Source organism: Callithrix jacchus, chromosome 11 (genome assembly GCF_049354715.1).
Source record: "Callithrix jacchus isolate 240 chromosome 11, calJac240_pri, whole genome shotgun sequence".
NCBI lineage: Eukaryota > Metazoa > Chordata > Mammalia > Primates > Cebidae > Callithrix > Callithrix jacchus.
This window is the reverse complement of record NC_133512.1, coordinates 54,395,213-54,417,463: the sequence shown is the minus strand read 5'-3', so window position 1 is coordinate 54,417,463 and position 22,251 is coordinate 54,395,213. Positions and strand designations below refer to the sequence as shown.

At 38.0% G+C, this 22,251-nt stretch overlaps 1 protein-coding gene and 1 pseudogene across 36 annotated transcripts in view; both read left to right on the top strand.

Annotated features, from left to right (window-relative positions):
* The window catches only part of PPP1R9A (protein phosphatase 1 regulatory subunit 9A), a 370,852-nt gene that overhangs the window by 334,180 nt on the left and 14,421 nt on the right, over window positions 1-22,251 (top strand). For 20 of the 36 annotated variants that reach the window (XR_013523941.1, XM_035253841.3, XM_054237286.2 and 17 more), the window contains 4 exons: window positions 8,753-8,910; window positions 9,415-9,715; window positions 14,075-14,162; window positions 14,261-14,344. Coding sequence is in view for 35 of the 36 variants with exons in the window: in XM_035253841.3 (XP_035109732.3) it covers window positions 8,753-8,910; window positions 9,415-9,715; window positions 14,075-14,162; window positions 14,261-14,344 (631 nt within the window). In the remaining variant the exon portion in view is untranslated. Of the gene's footprint in view, window positions 1-8,752; window positions 8,911-9,414; window positions 9,716-14,074; window positions 14,163-14,260; window positions 14,345-20,809; window positions 22,094-22,251 lie in introns of those variants that run through there. The other 16 variants (XM_035253851.3, XM_078342747.1, XM_078342746.1 and 13 more) reach the window with 3 other exon arrangements.
* LOC118144017 (small nucleolar RNA U13) lies at window positions 16,438-16,533 on the top strand (annotated as a pseudogene).

The following is a 22,251-nucleotide window of genomic DNA, read 5'->3' as shown; positions in this document are numbered from 1 at the left end:
TGGTTCTGTTTATGTGGTGAATTACGTTGATAGACTTGCGTATGTTGAACCAGCCTTGCATCCCCGGGATGAATCCTACTTAATCATGATGAATAAGTTTTTTGATTTGCTATTGCAATCAGCTTGCCAATATTTTATTGAAGATTTTTGCATCTATGTTCATCATGGATATTGGCCTGAAGTTTTCTTTTCTCGTTGGGTCTCTGCCGGGTTTTGGTATCAGATTGATGTTGGTCTCATAAAATGATTTGGGAAGGATTCCCTCTTTTTGGATTGTTTGAAATAGTTTTAGAAGGAATGGTACCAGCTCCTCTATGTGTGTCTGGTAGAATTCGGGTGTGAACCCGTCTGGACCTGGGCTTTTTTTGTGTGGTAGGCTCTTAATTGCTGCCTCAACTTCAGACCTTGTTATGGTCTATTCATAGTTTCAGCTTCCTCCTGGTTTAGGCTTGGGAGGACACAGGAGTCCAGGAATTTATCCATTTCTTCCAGGTTTACTAGTTTATGCGCATAGAGTTGTTTGTAATATTCTCTGATGATGGTTTGAATTTCTGTGGAATCTGTGGTGATTTGCCCTTTATCATTTTTTATTGCATCTATTTGGTTGTTCTCTCTTTTCTTTTTAATCAATCTGGCTAGTGGTCTGTCTATTTTGTTGATCTTTTCAAAAAACCAGCTCTTGGATTTATTGATTTTTTGAAGGGTTTTTCATGTCTCAATCTCCTTCAGCTCAGCTCTGATCTTAGTTATTTCTTGTCTTCTGCTGGGTTTTGAGTTTTTTTGATCTTGCTCCTCTAGCTCTTTCAATTTTGACGATAGGGTGTCAATTTTGGATCTCTCCATTCTCCTCATATGGGCACTTATTGCTATATACTTTCCTCTAGAGACTGCTTTAAATGTGTCCCAGAGGTTCTGGCACGTTGTGTCTTCGTTCTCATTGGTTTCGAAGAACTTCTTTATTTCTGCCTTCATTTCATTGTTTACCCAGTCAACATTCAAGAGCCAGTTGTTCAGTTTCCATGAAGCTGTCCGGTTCTGGGTCGATTTCTGAATTCTGAGTTCTAACTTGATTGCACTATAATCTGAGAGGCTGTTTGTTATGATTTCAGTTGTTTTGCATTTGTTGAGCAGTGCTTTACTTCCAATTATGTGGTCAATTTTAGAGTAGGTGTGATGTGGTGCTGAGAAGAATGTGTATTCTGTGGATTTGGGGTGAAGAGTTCTGTAAAATGTCTATCAGGTTTGCTTGCTCTGGGTCGGAGTTCAAGCCCTGGATATCCTTGTTGATTTTCTGTCTGGTTGATCTGTCTAGTATTGACAGTGGAGTGTTAAAGTCTCCCACTATTATTGTGTGGGAGGCTAAGTCCTTTTGTAAGTCATTAAGAACTTGCCTTATGTATCTGGGTGCTCCTGCATTGGGTCCATATATGTTTAGGATCATTAGCTCTTCTTGTTGTATCGATCCTTTTACCATTATGTAATGGCCTTCTTTGTCTCTTTTGATCTTTGTTGCTTTAAAGTCTATTTTATCAGAGATGAGAATTGCAACTCCTGCTTTTTTTTGCTTTCCATTTGCTTGGTAAATCTTCCTCCATCCCTTTATTTTGAGCCTTTGTGTATCCTTGCATGTGATATGGGTTTCCTGTATACAGCACACTGATGGGTTTTGGGTTTTTATCCAATTTGCCAGTCTGTGTCTTTTGATTGGTGCATTTAGTCCATTTACATTTAGGGTTAATATTGTTATGTGTGAATTTGATACTGCCATTTTGATGCTAAGTGGCTGTTTTGCCTGTTAGTTGTTGTAGATTCTTCATTATGTTGATGCTCTTTATCATTCAGTGTGATTTTGGAATGGCTGGTACTGGTTGATCCTTTCTTTGTGTAGTGCCTCTTTTAGGAGCTCTTGTAAAGGAGGTCTGGTGGTGACAAAATCTCTGAGTACTTGCTTGTTCGCAAAGGATTTTATTCTTCCTTCACTTCTGAAACTCAGTTTGGCTGGATATGAAATTCTGGGTTGAAAGTTCTTTTCTTTAAGAATGTTGAATATTGGCCCCCACTCTCTTCTGGCTTGTAGTGTTTCTGCCGAGAGATCTGCTGTGAGTCTGATGGGCTTCCGTTTGTGGGTGACCCAACCTTTCTCTCTGGCTGCCCTTAGTATTCTCTCCTTTATTTCAACCCTGTTGAATCTGACGATTATGTGCCTTGGGGTTGCTCTTCTTGCGGAATATCTTTGTGGTGTTCTCTGTATTTCCTGCAATTGAGTGTTGGCCTGTCTTGCTAGGTGGGGGAAATTTTCCTGGATGATGTCCTGAAGAGTATTTTCCAGCTTGGATTCATTCTCTTCGTCTCCTTCTGGTACACCTATCAAACGTAGGTTAGGTCTTTTCACATAGTCCCACATTTCTTGGAGACTTTGTTCATTCCTTTTTGCGCTTTTTTCTCTAATCACGGTTTCTCATTTTATTTCATTGAGTTGGTCTTCGACTTCAGATATTCTTTCTTCTGCTTGGTCAATTCGGCTATTGAAACTTGTGCATGCTTCGAGAAGTTATCGTATTGTGTTTTTCAGCTCCTTTAATTCATTCATATTCCTCTCTAAGTTATCCATTCTTGTTATCATTTCCTCGAATCTTTTTTCAAATCTTTTTTCAAGGTTCTTAGTTTCTTTGCATTGATTTAATACATGATCTTTTAGCTCACAAAAGTTTCTCATTATCCATCTTCTGAAGTCTAATTCCGTCATTTCGTCACAGTCATTCTCCGTCCAGCTTTGTTCCCTTGCTGGTGAGGAGTTTTGGTCCTTTCTAGGAGGCGAGGTGTTCTGGTTTTGGGTGTTTTCCTCCTTTTTGCGCTGGTTTCTTCCCATTTTTGTGGATTTGTCCGCTCATCATCTGCGTAGTTGCTGACTTTTCGTTTGGGTCTCTAAGTGGACACCCAGAATGTTGATGATGAAGTATTTCTGTTGCTTGGTTTTCCTTCTACCAGTCTAGCCCCTTCGCTGTACGACTGCTGAGGTCCCTCCAGACCCTGCTTGTCTAGGGTGCACCTCTAGCAGTTGTGGCACAGCAAGGGATGCTACCAGTTTCTTTTTCTGCTATCTTTGTCCCAGGATGATGCCTGCTTAATGTCAGTCTTTTGGATATAGAGGGGTCAGGGAGCTTCTTGAGGAGACAGTTTTTACTTTATAGGAGCTTGATTGCTGAGCTGTGAGCTCTGTTGTTCATTCAGGGCTGTTAGGCTGCTATGTTTGATTCTGCTGCAACAGAGCTCATTAAAAAAACCCTTCTTTTTCTCAAATGCTCTGTGTTGAGGTGTTTGGGCTTTATTTTTGGAAGTCCGTTGAGGTCCTGCCCAGGTAGGACGCAGACTAGCCACTGTTTGCCTGCCGAGGCTCCGCCCTGCTGTTGTGACGCTCGCCCTGGCTCTGCTGTTCTGCTGTTCTCCGCCACACCCTGTGGCGGAGTCTCTCTGTTGTAGTGGGTTGCCTCGGCAATGGCAGGCTGCGTCAGCAATGGGCGTGTATCTCAGTTGGGGCGGGTTGCCTCGGTAATGGTGGACGCCCCTCCCCCTCAGAGCCTCTTGGGCTGTCTGCACGGGGCTTGTTTGAAATCGCGGTTTTGTTCGTCCCACTGGGCCACCCCTAACGCTCTGTCCCTGCAATCCCCTGGGCTGGCCCACTGTCCAAGTCTAGCTCAGTCTCAAGTCCAGCCCTTTCATGTCTCCAGTTGCCGGTTCAACGGGGCACCCGGACGAGCGCGCTCTGTGCGGAGCGCTGGGTAGGGCCGGCCGCCGCCACCCCGGCTGCTGGCTTCGCCAGGTGGAGTTTCTGCCTGGCGTACTGCGTCTCCTCTTCACTTGGGAATTTCCCCGTTTTGTGAGCAACAAAGATCAGTCTGGAAATACAGCTCAGACTCACCTCTCCGCGGACACAGCGAGAGCTCCAATCCTGGCTTGTTCTCACAGCGCCATCTTGAGTCCTCCTCCCTACTGAATGTTTTAAATGAGTGTACATGTTGTTCTGCAACCTGCTTTACCCACTTAATATCTTGCTAATCTCTTTATAAAGATATTTATTGAGTGCTTATTATGTACCACTCTTCTAAGCACCTTTATATCTATTGATGCATATAATCTTCATGGCAATATAGTCATTATGTTTTGTTATTATGACTGTTGTGCCATTGATGATCCTGAGGGACAGAGGTTAGATAAATTGCCCAATTTAATGGGAAAGCCGCTTGTTCTGAATTCTATTCAAGGAACAACTCCAGGTCTACTCTCATGGTAACTGTTTTACACTGCCTCTCTGAGATATATAAGCCTACCTCCTGAAGGCAAAAGCTATTAACCCCGACCCCAGCGGGCCCCCTTTTTATGAACTTGCAGTGACTGCAAATGATAGGCAGATACTGTTCAAATTTTAAAATGCCACCAAGTGCCTCATGATGCTCTGCACCTCTGTTGGTAATAGCACAGGCGAGGCACTGTGATGGCATGAGGTATGGCTGTTTCTGAGCGGGTTAGTGCACGTAACCGTACGGAACAAACCCCATTGTTATGCTGCTCCATTCCCCTAGTTCCCTCGCCACCTATATCTGATCCATGGGCAGCATTTCATTTATGTCAAAAATAATGTCAATCTAGTGAAAAAACTGCATGACTCACACCATTACTGTAGGGAACTGGTCTCTGTGTAATATGATATATAACATCCTAATTTCATAGAGCATTTTTCATAACAGCTGCTAAAATCATCAAATCCATTAAATCTTTTAAAGGATCCAATTTGAAGCAGTATTGAAAATAGTCTTAAAATGCAGGTATAGAGTGGAGTCTCACTCACTCAAAACTCCACTATCATTAGCTACTTCATATCTTCTGTGTATTTATCTGTCTGTATTTACTGATTCACCTGAGTCTTCTCCTGTTCTATATTTCTAGCTGCATTAAGTCAGAGGTAGGCTATTTCAGAGACTGGAGGATCTGAAAAAAATAGATAAGAAAGCAGAAGAGGAAAAGGAAGTTTTCCACTGACCCTTATGGACAAAAAAATGAGGCACACTAGAGAAAAAAGAGAAAGAAAGAACTGAGGTCTTGGGCTGATGAAAACAGTATATTATTGACTAAAATATCTGTAGAGAATGAATGACAATGAGAGAGCATGGCCACCTAAGCCTTTATATCTGGCAGCATATAACTTAGAAACACTGAGCCAGTTGATTTCCCCTGCCACACTGCCATCCATAAAACTAACAGCTATTTCTGTTTGTAAGAATTTTATTTCTTGGATATACTTAAAGCCAAAAAAAAAAAAATCCCTCAGTATTGAGGGTTTTTGTTTCTTCTGATGCTATAGACTTTGTTTGGGAACATAAAGGAAGACCAAGAAGAGGATCCAAAGAAGGCATAAATATGTGGAATTTACTTCCAAACTCGAGAGTGACCTTCCAGAAGGAGCATAGGCTTCTGAAGCCTATGCTCTATTCAGTTTCTGCCACAGATTAACTGTGTGATACAAGTTAGTACACAAATTGATCTTCTTTGAGCCTCAGTTTTCTTATATAAAAAATAAGCTTAGACCAGAATTCTAATATTCTTTTGAGTTGTAATATTATGATTTTTGTATTACATGATGTAAAAAGATAGTATGCGATGCTCAGTCACCCTTCTGGTTACTTCTAGCAGCACAAATCTTATATATTTTCCTTCCTTGTGTACACACATGTCCTCTAATATTATTAAGGGGGGATGTATTACATGCAGTGTCTTTGGTAGGTGCTTCTTGTGGACAGCGTTCCTTACAGCTTCCTTCTTATGTAAGTGCTATTAAGGCAAAAGTTTTCGACTCCATCCCATTTTTCTGATTCTGTTAAAAAAAATTTTTAGGATGGAATGTAAATTACTGATTCATAATCCATGAATCACTGCAATAAAGTAGCTCTGTGATATTTGCTTTCAGACCTTCAAAAATTGTTAATTGCATACAATGTGTTGTTGGCCACTTGGGTAATGGATTTAAGGCACAGCTTTTTAGATTCCAGCTAACAGCATCTTTAATCGATATAATTTCATGTGTGTGCTCAAGCAGTTTGTACCTAGTCAGCTAATATTAAGGCGGATACACCAGATTGCCATTTTGGGGTTGTCCGACACAAGCACCAGGCAGATTACTGAATAGTAATAGAGCCAGGAGTTCCAGAGTAAGTTTTCTGCACTATTAAACCCTGATAATGAGTTGTTCATATTTTCTCTCACTTTATTCGTTCAACCACCAATAATGGAGTACCTATTGCAGTCCTGGATACTGGGTGCCATGCCAGGTCCTCAAGGCCAGCATTCTATTGCAAAAAACCATGTTTACAAAAGTGGAGTGAGATTCTTCCTTGGGTCTTTTTGTCACTGAGTAGCTAAAGCTGTTATTAAACTAACCAGACCAAAAAAATTTCATCCAGGAAGTAATTTACACTATAGTTTTCAACGTGTCATCCTTTTTATTTTTCATGTTCTCTAACATATACAGAAGATTAATGATAATATTTCACATGTAGCCTATTGGAGAAATGAGTTTCCTGGACTAGTCACATCATATATGATTGATATATGATATAACCAATCATATAACCCAAAAACACCAAAGTCCAATAGCATTAAAATCTTACAATGGGAGCTTTATCAATACTAGCTAAATCATAGTGGATAGCCTAGTCACCTGGAAATCAAAACACTAGAATAATCATGGTAGCTCATTAATTAGTTATGTAAATGAAGGCATGCTACTCAAGTTCTCTGAGCTTCAGAAGAGAAAAAAAATGATTCGTATCTCATGGGGCTGTTGTAAGGAACAAATGAGATAGAGTATGTGGTATGCTTTGTATTATAGAGCATACAATCCAAATATGAACTAGATAAGGCATCAAACGTGCTTGTACTACATACAGTGTTTCTAATTATATTATAGGTTTTATCTATGTGGTGTTCCACATTTTATATGTAAACAAGAGCTTACAAGGTTGACTTTCTTCCAGTTATCACAACTAATGAACTCTTAATGGGCAGCTACAAATATAGATTTTATCAGAAGGAGGAAATTAAAGCGATCAAGGAATTATTATTTTTTCTCCCCGACACGTAAAAAGTAAAGAGACTACTAATTAGAAAATATTTAGCTTTTCTTTTTAAGTACTTGAATGATCTGAATTTTCTGAGTATTCATTCTTCGTTCAGGTATAGGAAATGAAAAGTCAAACGTTCTCTAAATATTATCATTCAATGGCTGTATTTCCTGGGCAAAATGTAGTTAATTTTATTTGTTAGAGCCATATACTAAGTGCTAGATTTCATAGATAACAGAGGCACAAACTGAGGTACTTCCGTCCTTTGGTTTTGTAATATAGCATATTTAGAGAACATCTAGAATAATGCTGTAAAAAGGAATTGCCTGGGCTAATAATCGTATCAGAAATTGTTTTATTCTGTTAATACAAGTACATAATAATTTTCTGCAACTCAGTTATTTGCCCTCAGTTATTAATTCCTTGAACATGACTTCAGCTAATAACTGCCACTCTAAAAGCGTAAAATAGGATTAATGACCAAACTCCTTTATTTCTAAGGAGTGATTACATATGCAAATGAAAGGAGTAGTAGCATTTCAAATAAATTCCACCAGAGAGTACGTTTCCTTAACCAATATCTAGGTATATTCATGGGTACCTCTTCTTTAAAATGTTAACTTTTGGGTTCTACTTAAAATCTGGGTAGCAAAATTAAAGGTAGTAAGAGCCAGGCTAAAGAGGACTACATCGGATTCTCTCTGTGGCCTTTATTGTAAATAGTTCATTTTCTTTATGTCTCACTTCACTCTTTTTTTTTCCTCTTTTTCTTTTAGTCTTATTATTTAAAGACTTAAACATTTACCCTTTGAAAATCAGTGTCGTTTCTGGTGGGGAGAGAAGGTATTCAGAGAGTTGAGTCAGAGGCACATACAAATAACTTACATGAAGTTAGAAGTTAATGAAAGAAAAGGAAATGTTTATCCTACTCCAACCACAATACTAGTAAATTAAGTACTTATGATTTTTTAACTGTTTGTTTCCTCATTTGTTACCCAGACCTTGTTTTATTTCCCCAGCTACCATAAATTTACCGACAAGGTAAATTCCTACAGGGTTCAAAAAGGGACAGGTAGATTTTCAGAAACTGTTTGGGGTTGGAAATACATATATAAAAATGAAAATGGTCTAGTACCTGAAGACTACTAGTAAATTTTGCTACAGTAAATTTATGATATTTAACTTCTTTTTCCTGTAGTTGAACTGGAAACCTGACTTTTGTAGGTTTTTTGGTCCTTGGTTTCTCTCCTTGGTTTCGAAGGTGTATTATAAGTTGAGATTGCTCAACTTATGATACACCTTCCTCTTGTCTCTTTGGTCATCTGACTCCCCAGCATGCATACACATAAATAATCAATACAAATTAGCACTCTTTGTTGCAGGAAGAGTGTATACTTTTTGGATGTTAGATTTTTTAGTGCCTTCATCATCTTTAGTGTTGGTTTCTTCCTTTGACTTTGTATATTCCTCCTAAGTCCCAGTGATTTCTTGGTTATTTCTTGGTTACAGGCTGTCATGGTGATCGCCTGTTTCTTACCTAATGTGACTGGTTACCTTGAGATTTTATCAGTGTCTGTGGTCTCTTCATCAGTTCTCTCCAAAGGTTTCTCTCACTGATTATCTTACAATATTCTTAGACTTGAATGAAGCAGTCCCAGAGACAGAGCGCCTGGATTCAAAAGCACTTAAAACTCGAGCCCAGCTCTCCGTGAAGAACAGACGCCAGAGGCCTTCTAGGACAAGACTGTATGACAGTGTTAGTTCCACAGATGGGGAGGACAGTCTAGAGAGAAAGGTGAGCACCCCTGACTGTTTTCTGATTCGTAGTGTTGGAGTGTATCATTGTTCCTTCAGCTTATTAAGGAGGATGATTTTTCTGCAGTCAGAGTCTGTGTCCTAGTTCGAAGCAGCTAGAATAGTTCACATCTTTGTCTACTGAATTCTTTATATTGTTGTAATTCAAGATACTTTCTCTATTCATTCAATGAACTAACCCAGGGCATTATCCATATTGTCATATTTCATGATGGTGCTTTTGATATTCAATTGTTGGTTTTACTTAGTGGGAAATAATGAATGTACAAGTAATTGTTTCTTTAGGTCTTGGGTATACGTATTAGTGATGATGTTAATATGGTGAATTGTTATGAACTATGCATTCTCATCTTTAAATCAACAAAAACAAAAACTGGTTTACGTGGGAATTCACTAATAAGAGATTGGTCTTATTTCAAAGTAAGTATTGCATAGAACTGATACTCAGTGGCATAACCTTCCTTATAATCTCTTATACCAACAGCCTTCAAACAGTTTCTATAACCACATGCATATTACCAAATTACTTCCACCTAAGGGTTTGAGAACTTCTTCTCCAGAATCAGATTCTGGTGTTCCACCCCTCACCCCAGTGGCTAGCAATGTGCCCTTCTCGTCTGACCACATAGCTGAATTTCAGGAAGAACCACTGGACCCAGAAATGGGGCCTCTCTCCTCTATGTGGGGAGACACTTCACTCTTTTCTACTTCAAAGTCTGATCATGATATAGAAGAATCTCCTTGCTACCACCAAGCCACCAACAAGAAAATATTACAAGAAAAAGGTATTGTTAATTTTTTTTGTCTGACTTCTTAACACTTCAGCTTGTGCAGTATAAAAATGACTTTTTCTCATAATCATAAGTCATTTGTCATCTCATAGCTAATAATTCATATTACTTTCTTTTTATGTTATAGGATAAGAGAAACAACCCCTTCATGTATTTTAGTTTAGTTTTTTTCTTTTCCTACCTGGTTCAGTATATTTATCTCTTCAACTCTCTACAAGTTCACTACTAAAGGGAGTTCTTCAGGGGAGTGGAGCAGCCCAGAGTTTCAACAAATACTAACATAGTCATATAAAAAATATAGAGAACAATTTTGTAGAATAGCAGCCCAGAGTTTCAGTAAACACTAACTAGTCATATAGTAAAAAAATATGAAGATCAAAGTAACACAGGCAAATAATTGATGCTTAGTAATGTTCTTGGATGAATTGCTAATATATTTCTCCATGTAACTAGTGCAGATCTTCTAGAAGAGGGTTAATCAACTAAATGCTGTCTCCACGTGCTTTAGTAAATGAAGTTTCATGGGAGTACAGTCACTCTTTTTTACTTACATACTGTCTATTTTCTTGCTAGAGTAGCAGAGTTGAGTCATTGTGACAGAGACTGTGTATCTTACAAACCTAAAATGTTTACTCTGGTCTCTGACAGATAAAGAAAGCTTCCTCATGACTGGTCTAGAAGTATATTTTCTTACTCTCAACATTGCTGGATAAACTCTGAAAAGGGCTTAATCATTGGTTGCCGTTTATCTAGAATTTTTTAAAAGTATTATAGTATACCATTACTTTTGGTCTATCAAGTTACCACAAAGATGATTACATTATAGCCATATTTGGTTGCAGGCTTGAGGATAAGGCTCTGGTTACCCTAATAGGAGTTGGCTGTTTTCTGAATTGTGTCAATACCACATTTACAAGTCATCATTTTTTTTTCATATCTGAGGAACATCACTGGAAATTGGGATGGAAAACTCCCATTATAACTGGCTAAATGAGAATCATCTAACTGAGTGTCAAATTAGAGGAAGTAAAAGATTTTTTTTTCTTGAGATTCATAAAACAGGTTATATGGAAGTAGAAGGCATGAAAATATTTTCCTCATGTCTATTCTGTAAGCAACCCAGTACTAAAATTTTGGTCTTGAGGCTTACATAGCACTGGGCCTTTGTTCAGTCAAGTTTAAGTAGAGTAAATTGAGCACTATCCATTTTCTACTCCCAGTTACTAGAGATTATTATTCTAATTTAATTATTCTAATTTTTTGTGTGGTTAATAACATTATTTTACCCAGAAAATGTCTTCAAAAATATGTACTGATTCAATGTCTTAGTAAATAGAACCTGGCTTTTTAAAAGCTTTACAGGACTGATTTCATATTAAAGGCATTGGGCCTCTGCATGTATAGATAGAGTACAATTATATCAATGCTCAGAAGAGAGAGAGGTTATATCCAGCTGGGGTTGGTAAAAAAAAAATGTGTCCAATGAAGGAAAAAGTATGGAAGGTAAAATGATGTCATTAACAGAGATAGGCACACATAATATGAGTTAAAGGAACAAGGCTATTGCAGCCTGGCTGAAGCAGTTTGCTTATGCAGGGTAGAGTGGTTACACACAAAAGTGAGCAGGTAGGTTAGGTATATAGTTTTAGAATTTAAACATCTTAGATAACTTACCATATTACTAAGGAAACCACAAAAAGTTTAAGCAGAAGAATAAAAAGAAAAAGACACCAGGTATGGAGAAGCTGAGTTAGGAGACCCTGTGAGGTATGCCTTCTAAAGAGGACCAGCAGACAATGACAGGAAAGAATGATACAAGGGATACAAGGACCGTTGAGACGTACTAGGTCACAGGGAAGAAAGTGAGGCAAAACTATCATAGGCTTCATGCCTCAGAACATATGGTCTTGTCATTAACAGAAAATAGGAAATTAGGAACATGATGGAGGAAATAGGATTAACTCATTTTTTTTTAACAAAGGAGGTCATGAGCTCAAGAGAGAGGTCAGGGCTTCGAGGTAGATTTGGGAGTCCCCATTATAAAGGTAGAGATAGTCAAGTATCTTATTACAGAGAGATTAAGGAGATGCAGTCCAGTAAAAGACCTTAGGATTTGGCAATCAGGAAATCATTTACTACCTTTGAAAAGGAGAACCAGGTTGCCACAGCTTAAAGTTGAGGCACCCAATCTTGGGGCTCAGATGTACAATTGGTCACAAAGGTAGTATTGGAGAGATTTCAAAAAGCCTAATAGAAGTCTTGCATAGAGCTAAATAAAAAAAAATGTGTGTTTCTTTTATCCTCAAATCATACCACTCCATTGTTGGTTTTTATGCAGACTAGAAGTTCTGGTGTGCATTAAAGATGGATTTGATTAATTTAAAATGGGAAATTACATTATTCCTTATTCTTAACCCCTTCAACCTTATGGAAGCATTCATTTTAGTGTTCCTGGGAATACACTTTGACAAATGTGTGAGATAATGTTGTGAGGTTGCCTAGTAGCAGACTCTGTGATGGGCAAAATCAGGCTTTTAGTTGCGAGATGTCCAAATAAGTGGAACACTAATAGGTTACAGAGTGTTTCCATGTACATTGCCTTAGCTGGTCTTCTCGCCACTCATTATAACATCTCCCAACTACGTCTAGTTCAGAAAATAATTAGGCAGTCCCCTTTTAAATATGCACAGTACTAGCCATTAAGAGTTACTTTAGGATTGATCTGGAAGAATTTGGCACTTTCTTTTCTTCAGCTTCTATTAAGAAAATTTAAATCTTGCTTTAAAAAAAAATCCATTAGTAAAATCACCTTAGAAAGTGTTTGTGCCATGTCTATGGTTTTTTTTTATGTGATTGTGTCACATCTGTGACAGTTTAATTCAGTTACCCAAAGAGTAATGATGCAAATATGCATAATAAATATTTGAGGCTTGAAGTGGATTTTGACACAGAATATTTCTGACTTTTATATTTCATTATGTACATTTCAATGAATTGATTATTGTAATCTGAGTATCATTAACTAAAATATGAAAAGTTCATTGCTAAAAACACTTGGAGTATTTGTCAGTGTGTCAGTGTCCTGTGCTGCTTGAGAGCTTAGAACCTAGACTCCTATCTGTGAATTGTGTATGTAGTTCATGTTTTTTAGGGGTATTAATGTGTGTTTAGAAAATTCTCTTGAAGTAAACAAAAATCATCAGCAACATTAACCTGCAAGGTTAATTGAACACTTATTTAACGGGGCCATTCTCTTTTCACTCTGTACTAGAAAGTACCTAGAAATTTAAAAAACATTTTAAAAGATAAGAGACAAAAACAGACACCAACAGAGAAGTAGGGAGGAAGAGTTTCACACACACACACAAAAAAAAACATCAAATTTTAAACAGCATTTGTTAATCATTTGAGCTAATTGGATATTCTAAAACATGACACTGATCAGTATCCTCTGCTGAGTAGTTTGGGTGGAGCCATAAGAGTTGTCTACCCTGTCTGAGATGGAACAAGTGCCACCAGTGGAATTGTTTACCATGTTGACATTGAACTCCATTTGCCAAACCTGTTTTCCTATTGGTTTTTGGCATGATTTCAAGGGTCCCCATTCCCCAGCAGCTGCCACCTTTGAGAGTCCTAGCAAAACTCAAAGAGGCACAGATCAGTCCACTCTGAACACTGAGGAGATTTTGGCATCTTCCACATTAAGAGGAACCAGCCAAATTGTGCTCTAACCTAACTATTAAGAAAGTCCCTTCAAAGATATAAATGTTTCGTAGCTGAGCTCCTGCTTAAGACGTCTCCCCCATGTCCTCCCCTCCTCTGTCCCGGGACTGGTCACAGGACATTAGCAAAGGAGAGCCCACAGAAGAAAACTTTGACTCTGACTTTCCCCCTAAATCTCCCAGACTCTCAGAGGTGATGTTTTGCACTGGGCTTTGGAGATATGGGAAAAGTGGGCTGGGTTCCTGTTAGAAGGCACTGCAACCCCAAGGCAAGAAAGGAATGGAGGACAGAGCCTAGGCACTTGAAGCCAAGAATTTGGAGCCAGAGAAGGAACAAAAGAAAAGTTGCAGAGGATGTTCTGATAGTGTTTATTCTCTCTTGTTCATTCCCATGCATTTGAAACTAAAACTGTGATGAATGTTGAGCCTCTGCTCTGCATAGGACCTCCTCTGCTTAACTGAGAGTTCCTCAGTGTAGTTATGTCTCCTGTGTCGTATAAGAAGGCATCCATTATTTCTTTTACAATTAGGGATTTAGGCAAAGCTCTTAGATTCAGAGATGCATTGACTTTTGAATTGTGACTTTAAAAATAATAATAATTGATCTTTTTCATAAATGTGTGTATCCCAGATGATGCCAAAGATCCCAAATCACTAAGGGCATCCAGTTCGTTGGCGGTACAGGGAGGAAAAATTAAGCGGAAGTTTGTGGATCTGGGGTAAGCACTTCATGATGCAGAAAGAAAGCCATCTGTAAAAGGAAGATTAAAAGAGAAAATTTCAGGTTCCCCTTTCTGACTGTGTACTGTCATTATAGGGCGCCTTTGCGAAGGAATTCAAACAAGGGAAAGAAATGGAAAGAAAAAGAAAAAGAAGCCAGTAGGTTTTCTGCAGGTAACAGGTATGGGTGTGTGATTAATAACACATTTATTTCTATATCTAAACTTTCTGGCCCCTTTAACATTGTTAACCAAAATCAGTGGTCAGTATCTTTGAGCTGAAGTGATAAGCTGAGAATTGAGATGAAAGAAAAATTGCACCATCAGTTTATATAGGTCTTACTCCAATTATAGCTCCATCTAACCTTGGGCAAATCCACTGGTTCTTAATTGAAGAATTATGGCCACATGTACTGTTTCTATAAGTGTTTATCTAAATGTAACATAAATATATCTATATGATACTTCAGACATAAAAAATGTATTTATGTGATACTTTAGATTTTTTGCCTGGCTACCCGCAATGCTAGTGCATTGTGTTAAGTCTAAAAGAATAATCATTTTGCAATTTAGTACATTTTTGACATTCAAGATTTTCTTGTCCACATGTAAGAGTGACCACCATCTTTTGCTGGACTTGGCTATTTAATTGATTTTGTGGGCACTAGCAACTATACTTACTCTTCAATAAAGATTTTCCCATAGAGAGTGAGCTTTGAATAGCATGCTGTCAAATTTTTCCAGTTTTTTTCTGAGATGATCTAATTTTAAGCTGAGGTTTGCATAGGTAGTCAGTAAAGCATCAAGCTCTGCAGCCCAACTGCCTGGGTTTGAATCATGGCTTTCCCACTTAGAACTTTTAAATCTTGGACAAATGAATTACTCTCTGTGCCTTCATTTCCTATGTAAAATGAGGGTAATAATAGTACCTTTCACATAAGGTCAGTGTAAGGAGTCAGTGAGCTTTCATGTAAAACATTTAAAATGATAACTCAGCATGTAGGAGGTATTTAAGAATAATAAAGATAATAATTTGCTGCTATTATTATTGCCTTACTATTTTTTGTGAGTTACAAAGTAGTTTTACATTTATCACTTCATTTGATCCTTATAAGATTGGGAGGGTAGATAATAATACTGTACTTTATTGATGAAGAATTTCACCTTCATAGAATTTAATTGATTTGCCCAGGGTTATTCAGCAGGCAGTTGGTGTCAATCTGGGGCTTGTGCCTTCTGTTTAGATGTCTTTCCAACATACTATGCCACCTTCAGTTACTTATGCATCTAATGAGGCTTAAATTTCTTTGTGAAATTTGGAAATAATCTCAATATCATAGACTAAGGAAGAAACAGACAAAATGCTAAAAATAAAAGACTATAAAATCATGTGGGGACCACTCTTCCACTTCATAGGTTGTCCACTGCTGTTTACTTTTCTTTCTTCTCTTTTCTGCTATATACCTTGGTGATAAATTTTACCTTCTTCTTGACATTTAAGGAATATTGGGTGGGAGATGAGGAGAGATAATTCCCAAATTACTTATTTTTGTTAGTCTGGCTTTCCTTTATGCTGTACCTTGGAAAAGAGTAGAATGCTGTCATATTGAAGACAACTGTCTCAGGAAAATAAAGGTAAACCTGAGACTATATGCAACTCAAAAGCAGTTTAACTTTGTGTGGTTTGGAAGTGAGAATGGTCCACTTCGTGTGTTAAATTTAAGACTAGAAAAAAGAAATAAGCATACTCAGGGAAAAAAACACAAGTAATGAAACCATATAAGAGAAAGAGAGATGGATAAGTACACAATGGGAGAGAAATTCAACTGTGTCAGAAATGACACTGTCCTTTCTTTGGTCTCTGGGCTTTGAAGACAGTCACTCCCTCTCACCTTTGAGGCACTACCTGAGAGGGATGTTAAGTACCTGCAGCCAGAAAGGGGGAGAGTGTTTGATGGAATTTTGCCATGGTAGCCAGAGATGATCACCTCCTTGTATAAATTGCAGATGAAAGTCAAGCCAATGTTGATTGTGTTGGTGAGTGCTCACCTACCTCACTATAGGCAAAACCACAGCTTGTCAAGGGCAGGTGGCCATCAGCACACTGCTACACCACAGCTGATGCCCACTTAGACCCCCCCCCATAGACTTCAAGATTGGCTGCCTAGCCACTGTTGTATTTTGAAAACTCTGGAGTCCCCCTGCTTCAGCAGTTACAAATTATTGCACACATACCAACACTACAAACTAGTTTCTAATTAGAATCATGATTTTGATCTTTCGTAGTTCATAAGCCTAATGATTGTGTGTTCACAGGCATGTGTGAGATATGCCTCCCTCAAACCTTGTTATGACATTGGCACAGCCAAAAAAAAATAAAATCATAGTTTTATAATTATTTGTAATTATAGTAGAATTTTGGCAGGATGGAAAGGAATTCATATAATTAAAATAGAAGAACAAGGGAAGAAGAGGGACATTTTTCTCTAGCAAAAAAAAAAAAAATTTCTAGCTGTCATAGTAATTGGTTAACACTAATGCAATCTAATGACAGCCTATATTCTTCTGTAGATTGATAATGGGCCCAGAACCTTATAAAACCTATTCTAGGAAGAACAGAATTGCTGCCCAGTAGGAGCTTAATGTAATTGAGTTGGATTCTCAGGGCTCTGAAAGTTAGTGGGCTGTAAGCACCATCAGCTGCAGGTTCGCACTACAATTGTGGGGGTCAACTGGGAATACACTCACCACCCCTAGGAGGCTTCCTCAGAAAAAGAAGAGAAGGATCCTTGGACTGAGTAACGTTATCTTTTTGAGGCATTTCATCCAATTCTTATTAGGCTGTTAAAATTCTGATGAGATCATTGGTCAGCTGTAACCTGTGGCTGTTAGATTTTAAACAGGCAAGACTTTCACTGTTTGGTCTTGGCTTTAGTTTTTCCCCCTCTATAAAGAGTTTACCCTGTTGTGTTCATTACAGATACGTAATGACTCAGATACATGTCCAGCATAAGACAACCAGAGAAAATGGACGAGGCTAATAACAATAAGTAAACCCAACAAAAAAATATGGTTTGGTTCCATCCCTTTTCAAATATGTGCTCAGTGCCATTGTCTTTTTTTTTTTTTAAAGAGAGTGTCTTACCCTGTTGCCCAGGCTGGAGTAAGTGGCACAATCACAGCTCATTGCAGCATTGACCCCCTGGACTCAAGTGATCCTCACAACTCAGCCTTCTGAGTAGCTGCGACTACAGGCATGTGCCACTATGTCCATCCAGCTAATTTTAAAAAAGATTTTGTAGAGATGGGGTCTTGCTGTGTTGCTCAGGCTAGTGTTGAACTCCTGGGCTCAAGCAGTTCTCCTACCTCAGCTTCCCCAAGTGCTGGGATTATAGGCACAAGCCATCACACCCAGCCAACATTCTGATTTTAAACAGGCAGCATAGCAGATAATGAAAGCAGGAAACATTTAGTTGTCAGAGCTTGTTCACCCTGTAAAACATATACCAAAGGGTATAATAAAATTCTATTCTATATTCTAGAGTAAGTAGCCATTGATGTTAGTGGAACATCTACTTTGAGCTCTGTAGATAAGTTTCCAGTGGAGTCACTGAATGGAAAACTCTGTGAGATGTATGTATCTCAGATGGGGTTAGGTGATAATATTTCGAGAAAATGACAAGTGAAAGAGATGGCATGCCTCTTTGGAAACGAATTTGCATTCACCTGGAAGGTGTGAACAGCAGGATGAACACTGAGCCAGAATCCAAGTAGTAGTCCTTACTTTTCCATAGGCAAGTCTCTGAATTCCTAGGACCTTGGTTTCCTACCAAAAAATAAGTGGTTTTGGCTAACACTGCATGGCTCTAACTCCCCATTCACCTCAGTGTACACTGTCCAATATGGTTGCCTCTAGTAAGATAAGGCTAGTCTATATTGAGATACGTGTAGGAGAATAATGAATGCTGGACTCAAAGACTTAGTATGAACAAAAAGAACATAGAAGATCAGGAGACCGACACCAGTCTGGCCAATATGGTGAAACTCCATCTCTACTAAAAATACAAAAATTAGCTGGGCGTAGTGGTGCATTCCTGTGGTCCTAGCTGCTCAGGAGGCTGAGGCAGGAAAATCACTTGAACCTGGGAGGCAGAAGTTGCAGCGAGCCAAGATTGCACCGCTGCACTCTGGCCTGGGCGACAAAGCAAGATTCTGTCTCAAAAAAAAAATCTTATTAATAATTTAATAATATTGATTACATGTCAAAATATTTTGGGTTTGGAGGGTAAATAAAATGTATTATTGTTAAAATTATTTTGCCTCTTTTTTTAATGTGGCTACTAGAAAATTTTAGTTTATAGTGTTTTCTTTTGGATAGTATTGATCTGTATGATTCCATGAAAAATCTTCCTTTAATTTCTGCCCCATTACTCAATTGGTCTAGTGAGTGAGCATATATGCATATATTGTTTATTTCCTTAATTATTTCCATTCTACTTGGTATTCCAAAATAATTTGTTTGCATGTAAAAGTACATATGCTATAGCAATATAATTTATTAAAATGTGAAGTGAACAGGGAAAAGTTAGATTAAAAAGTAAAATTATTACTTAAAATACAGTATCTTCAGTAACATCTTCATAGTTAAGTATCACAGTGACCTTCCAGTGAAAGATAAAAACACCGTGTCAAAAGGGTTAAAAGCCTGGGTTGAAATCCCAACTCTGCCACTTAATCTTCCTGGACAAGTTACCTAACCTCTCTGTACCTCAGTTTTCTCATCTATAAAATGGAGATGTAGACACACACACACACACACACACACACACACACACACACACCCTCACACACCTCTTCATGTTATTGGGAGGATTAAGATGGCCCATTTACATATATTTCAAATCCTTAAATAAAAATGGTTATTTTTTTCATTGTTTAGGTTTAAAACAGGTTTGATGGGAGGGATACAAAATGATACTCTTCTTGCCTATTTTGCTGGCAGTTTTGTTCATCCAAGGATGACTTTTGTTATATCTTGCAGAATGAATGGGCTCTATGGATTATACTTCAGGCAGTCCTTCATGGGCTGTTTTTCTCAAAGAGGCTTTAGATAAATTATGGCATGACAGCAAGTTTGAAATCATATCCTATGACAAGTACCTGGAGGGCAGCTCTATCCTGTTGCTGAGTAAGAGCAAAACCCCTGCTTAACAGTCATCTGAGCTGACTGGAAACACACATTGTAGAAGAACTGATAGAGATGAGCACATGTGTGTGAATAGAAAAACACCTCATCTGTGCCTAAGGCTGGCCCAGTGAATGCAGTCATTTTCATGGAGACCTTTGAAAAATATCAGCTTAGGCTTAGTAGATTAGACTTATTCCTTATAACTGTCTGGCCCGTTTTTAGCTGCATTTCTCAATTTAGTATTCAGTTTTCTATTTAAGTACAGTATGTCAAATGCCTCAAGCCTGACAAACTTACATTCTTAACAAGCAAACAATTTTCCATACTTAAAAAAACCTCTTGAAAATCTATTAATATTTAACTGTAGTGACTCTAAACATCCCAGTACAGTTATCAATGTGCTTAGTATATCTTGTATGTTAAAAACTCAAATTTGAAATGAGTTTAGATCATTAAAATGAGTTAACATTTAAAGATAGAATCAGTGGACACATTTCTCTTTCAGATTTCTATTCATATAAATTTTCTTAAACACCTAGCAATGTATGTTATTCTTAAACTTAGCACTTATATTTTGATAGCATGGATTTTATTTCCATGATCCTCTTCTATTTCATTTTACACCTTTTCAGTATGGAGAGGACTCATTAAGGGAATAGTTTCACCATCTCAAATGATTCAAAGTTGAACACTACAATGACCATCTCAGATGGACTGTTACTTAGTGATTAGAAACTTAGATCAGAACTCAGGATCTGGGAGAAGGATATGTCTGGGTAGGGGGCAGGGGTTGGCCCTGAGCTACAGATGGACATGTTTCTCACAGCTGTTATGCATTATGGTCTCCAGGTACCCTTTAGATGAGGCTAACTTTACAACCTCAATCTCCTTAGTGGGTGTTAGAACCTCATAGAATTATTTCATTTGATTTAGGTAAATACAAGTCTGCAACTCTTCCTCTGATTGCAGCTGACTTTCTTCAATTAACTTCCGTTACTCCTGCCTTAAATTCTGTATTCCTTTTATACTTTATCTGTTCTGGCAGTTTCTGAACTCTTAATGATATTTTGAAGACATCCAATTAGATGCTGAATGCTTCACACACCTGTATTCAAAGTTAAAATAACAACAACAAAGATCACCTTGGAATGTTTAGCTGGCAATTTAATTTTGGGGTGCCAGCCCCAGCATAAACTGGATTCAAGATATATTTAAGTGAGTTCATTACTCGAAAGAGATATTACATATACCATGTAAATGCCAGGAAACAGCTACCCCCAAAATGGCATCTTTGGATTATGAAAACTGAATTTGAAGCCACTCTTTCTCCCAGTTCCTAGGAGTGACTTGTGATTCTGTTTTTTCCAAAAATGATAGCAGCCACTAAATTAGAGCTAAAAAAAAGTGAGGAAATATAGGATATATGCCTATTTTGATCCTTTGGAAAAATTATTTTCAGATTCATCAAGAGTTCATTTCTACCAATCTCGATTTTGGAGAGAAAGGAAGGTGAAAAAGAAAAGGAAGGAGGAAAAGAAGAAAGGAAGCAAATAAGAAGGGAAGGAAAGATTTTGTGTTGTTCCTAGTGGATTTCTCCACCAAGTGCAATAGACTGTAAGAGTGGTCAGCACGGAATAACTACTGCCAAATCCTTTCCGCTTCTATTGTGGGCCCAAGAGTTCAATTTATTCAGAAGGAAATTGATATTTATTTTAGAAAGCATGTCTGCTAAGCCAATAGGTCTGTAATTTTAAAGTAAAAAATTCCTTTTTCAAATGAATATTCTCTAGGTCCAAGAAATGAAAGCATAGCACTCACTGTTCAGTTCTTTAAGGATACTAGCAAGTATCCAGGGGGTTACATCCGTTCATGGAGTTTTAAAATCACAGATACACACAGAGAATTAAGAGATATAGGATATAGCTTCAGCAGGGGCACAGCCAAGCTTCGTGGGGAACTGAAAAATAATCTTCAAAATATCCCTGAATCTGGTAGGTTGCCACTGTAGAGATGTAGGTGTCTCCTTGGACGTGGACTATCATTACATTCTGCTTGACTCTTCTTCCTTCCTATTAACCTGGTGTGCAAAGCTGGGGAAAGCCTGTGTGTATCACCAGAGGCCCAGCTTCCATGATCTCCTTTGCTGCACCATGTAAGAACCACATGGTCTCAAGACCCTCCTCAGTGCTGGATACAAAGGTCCATGTGGAATTATTAGTCTTGAATATTTTTCTGACAGTGAAAATGTTGTGGATGAGTTTAATTAGATGTGACCTTCAGATTTTTGTTTTCAAATGTTACTTGGACAGGATTTGGAATACCAAAAGTTCTTTTCAAATAAAGCAATAGAATGACTACAAGTAGAAAAGATTCTTATTTTCTCCCTATTTTTTTTTTTTAAGGTACTAGTGATTGTTCTAAAAGCATTGATACAAAGGCTGTTCACTGGGAGTAGGACATGATTGTCATGCTGTCATTAATCATGGCCTATTTCTAAACTTTAAAACATGCATGTATTTAAGCACTACTATACTTTATTGCAATTGTGAATGAAACTTTTTTAAAAATTCCCTTGATTCAGTAATCTATAACCAGAAGGGATAATGATAATCAGGTCCACTTTTTCCTCAGAGATGCCCAGTTATAAGAGTGTGGGACTGCAGAGAAAATATTTTTATGTTTCTGCATAGCTGGAGCTTTCTAGGCATTTTTACTAGAATGTAGAACCTAAGCTAAAAAACAAGCCTCAGAAATTAAATTAAGAAGCTAAGAGTGGTGGTTCACACCTGTTATCCCAGCACTTTGGGAGTCCAACGCAGGAATTCAAGAGCAGCCTGGGAAACGTAGTGAAACCCCTATCTGTACAAAAAAAGTAAAATGTTAGGCATGGTGGCACATGCC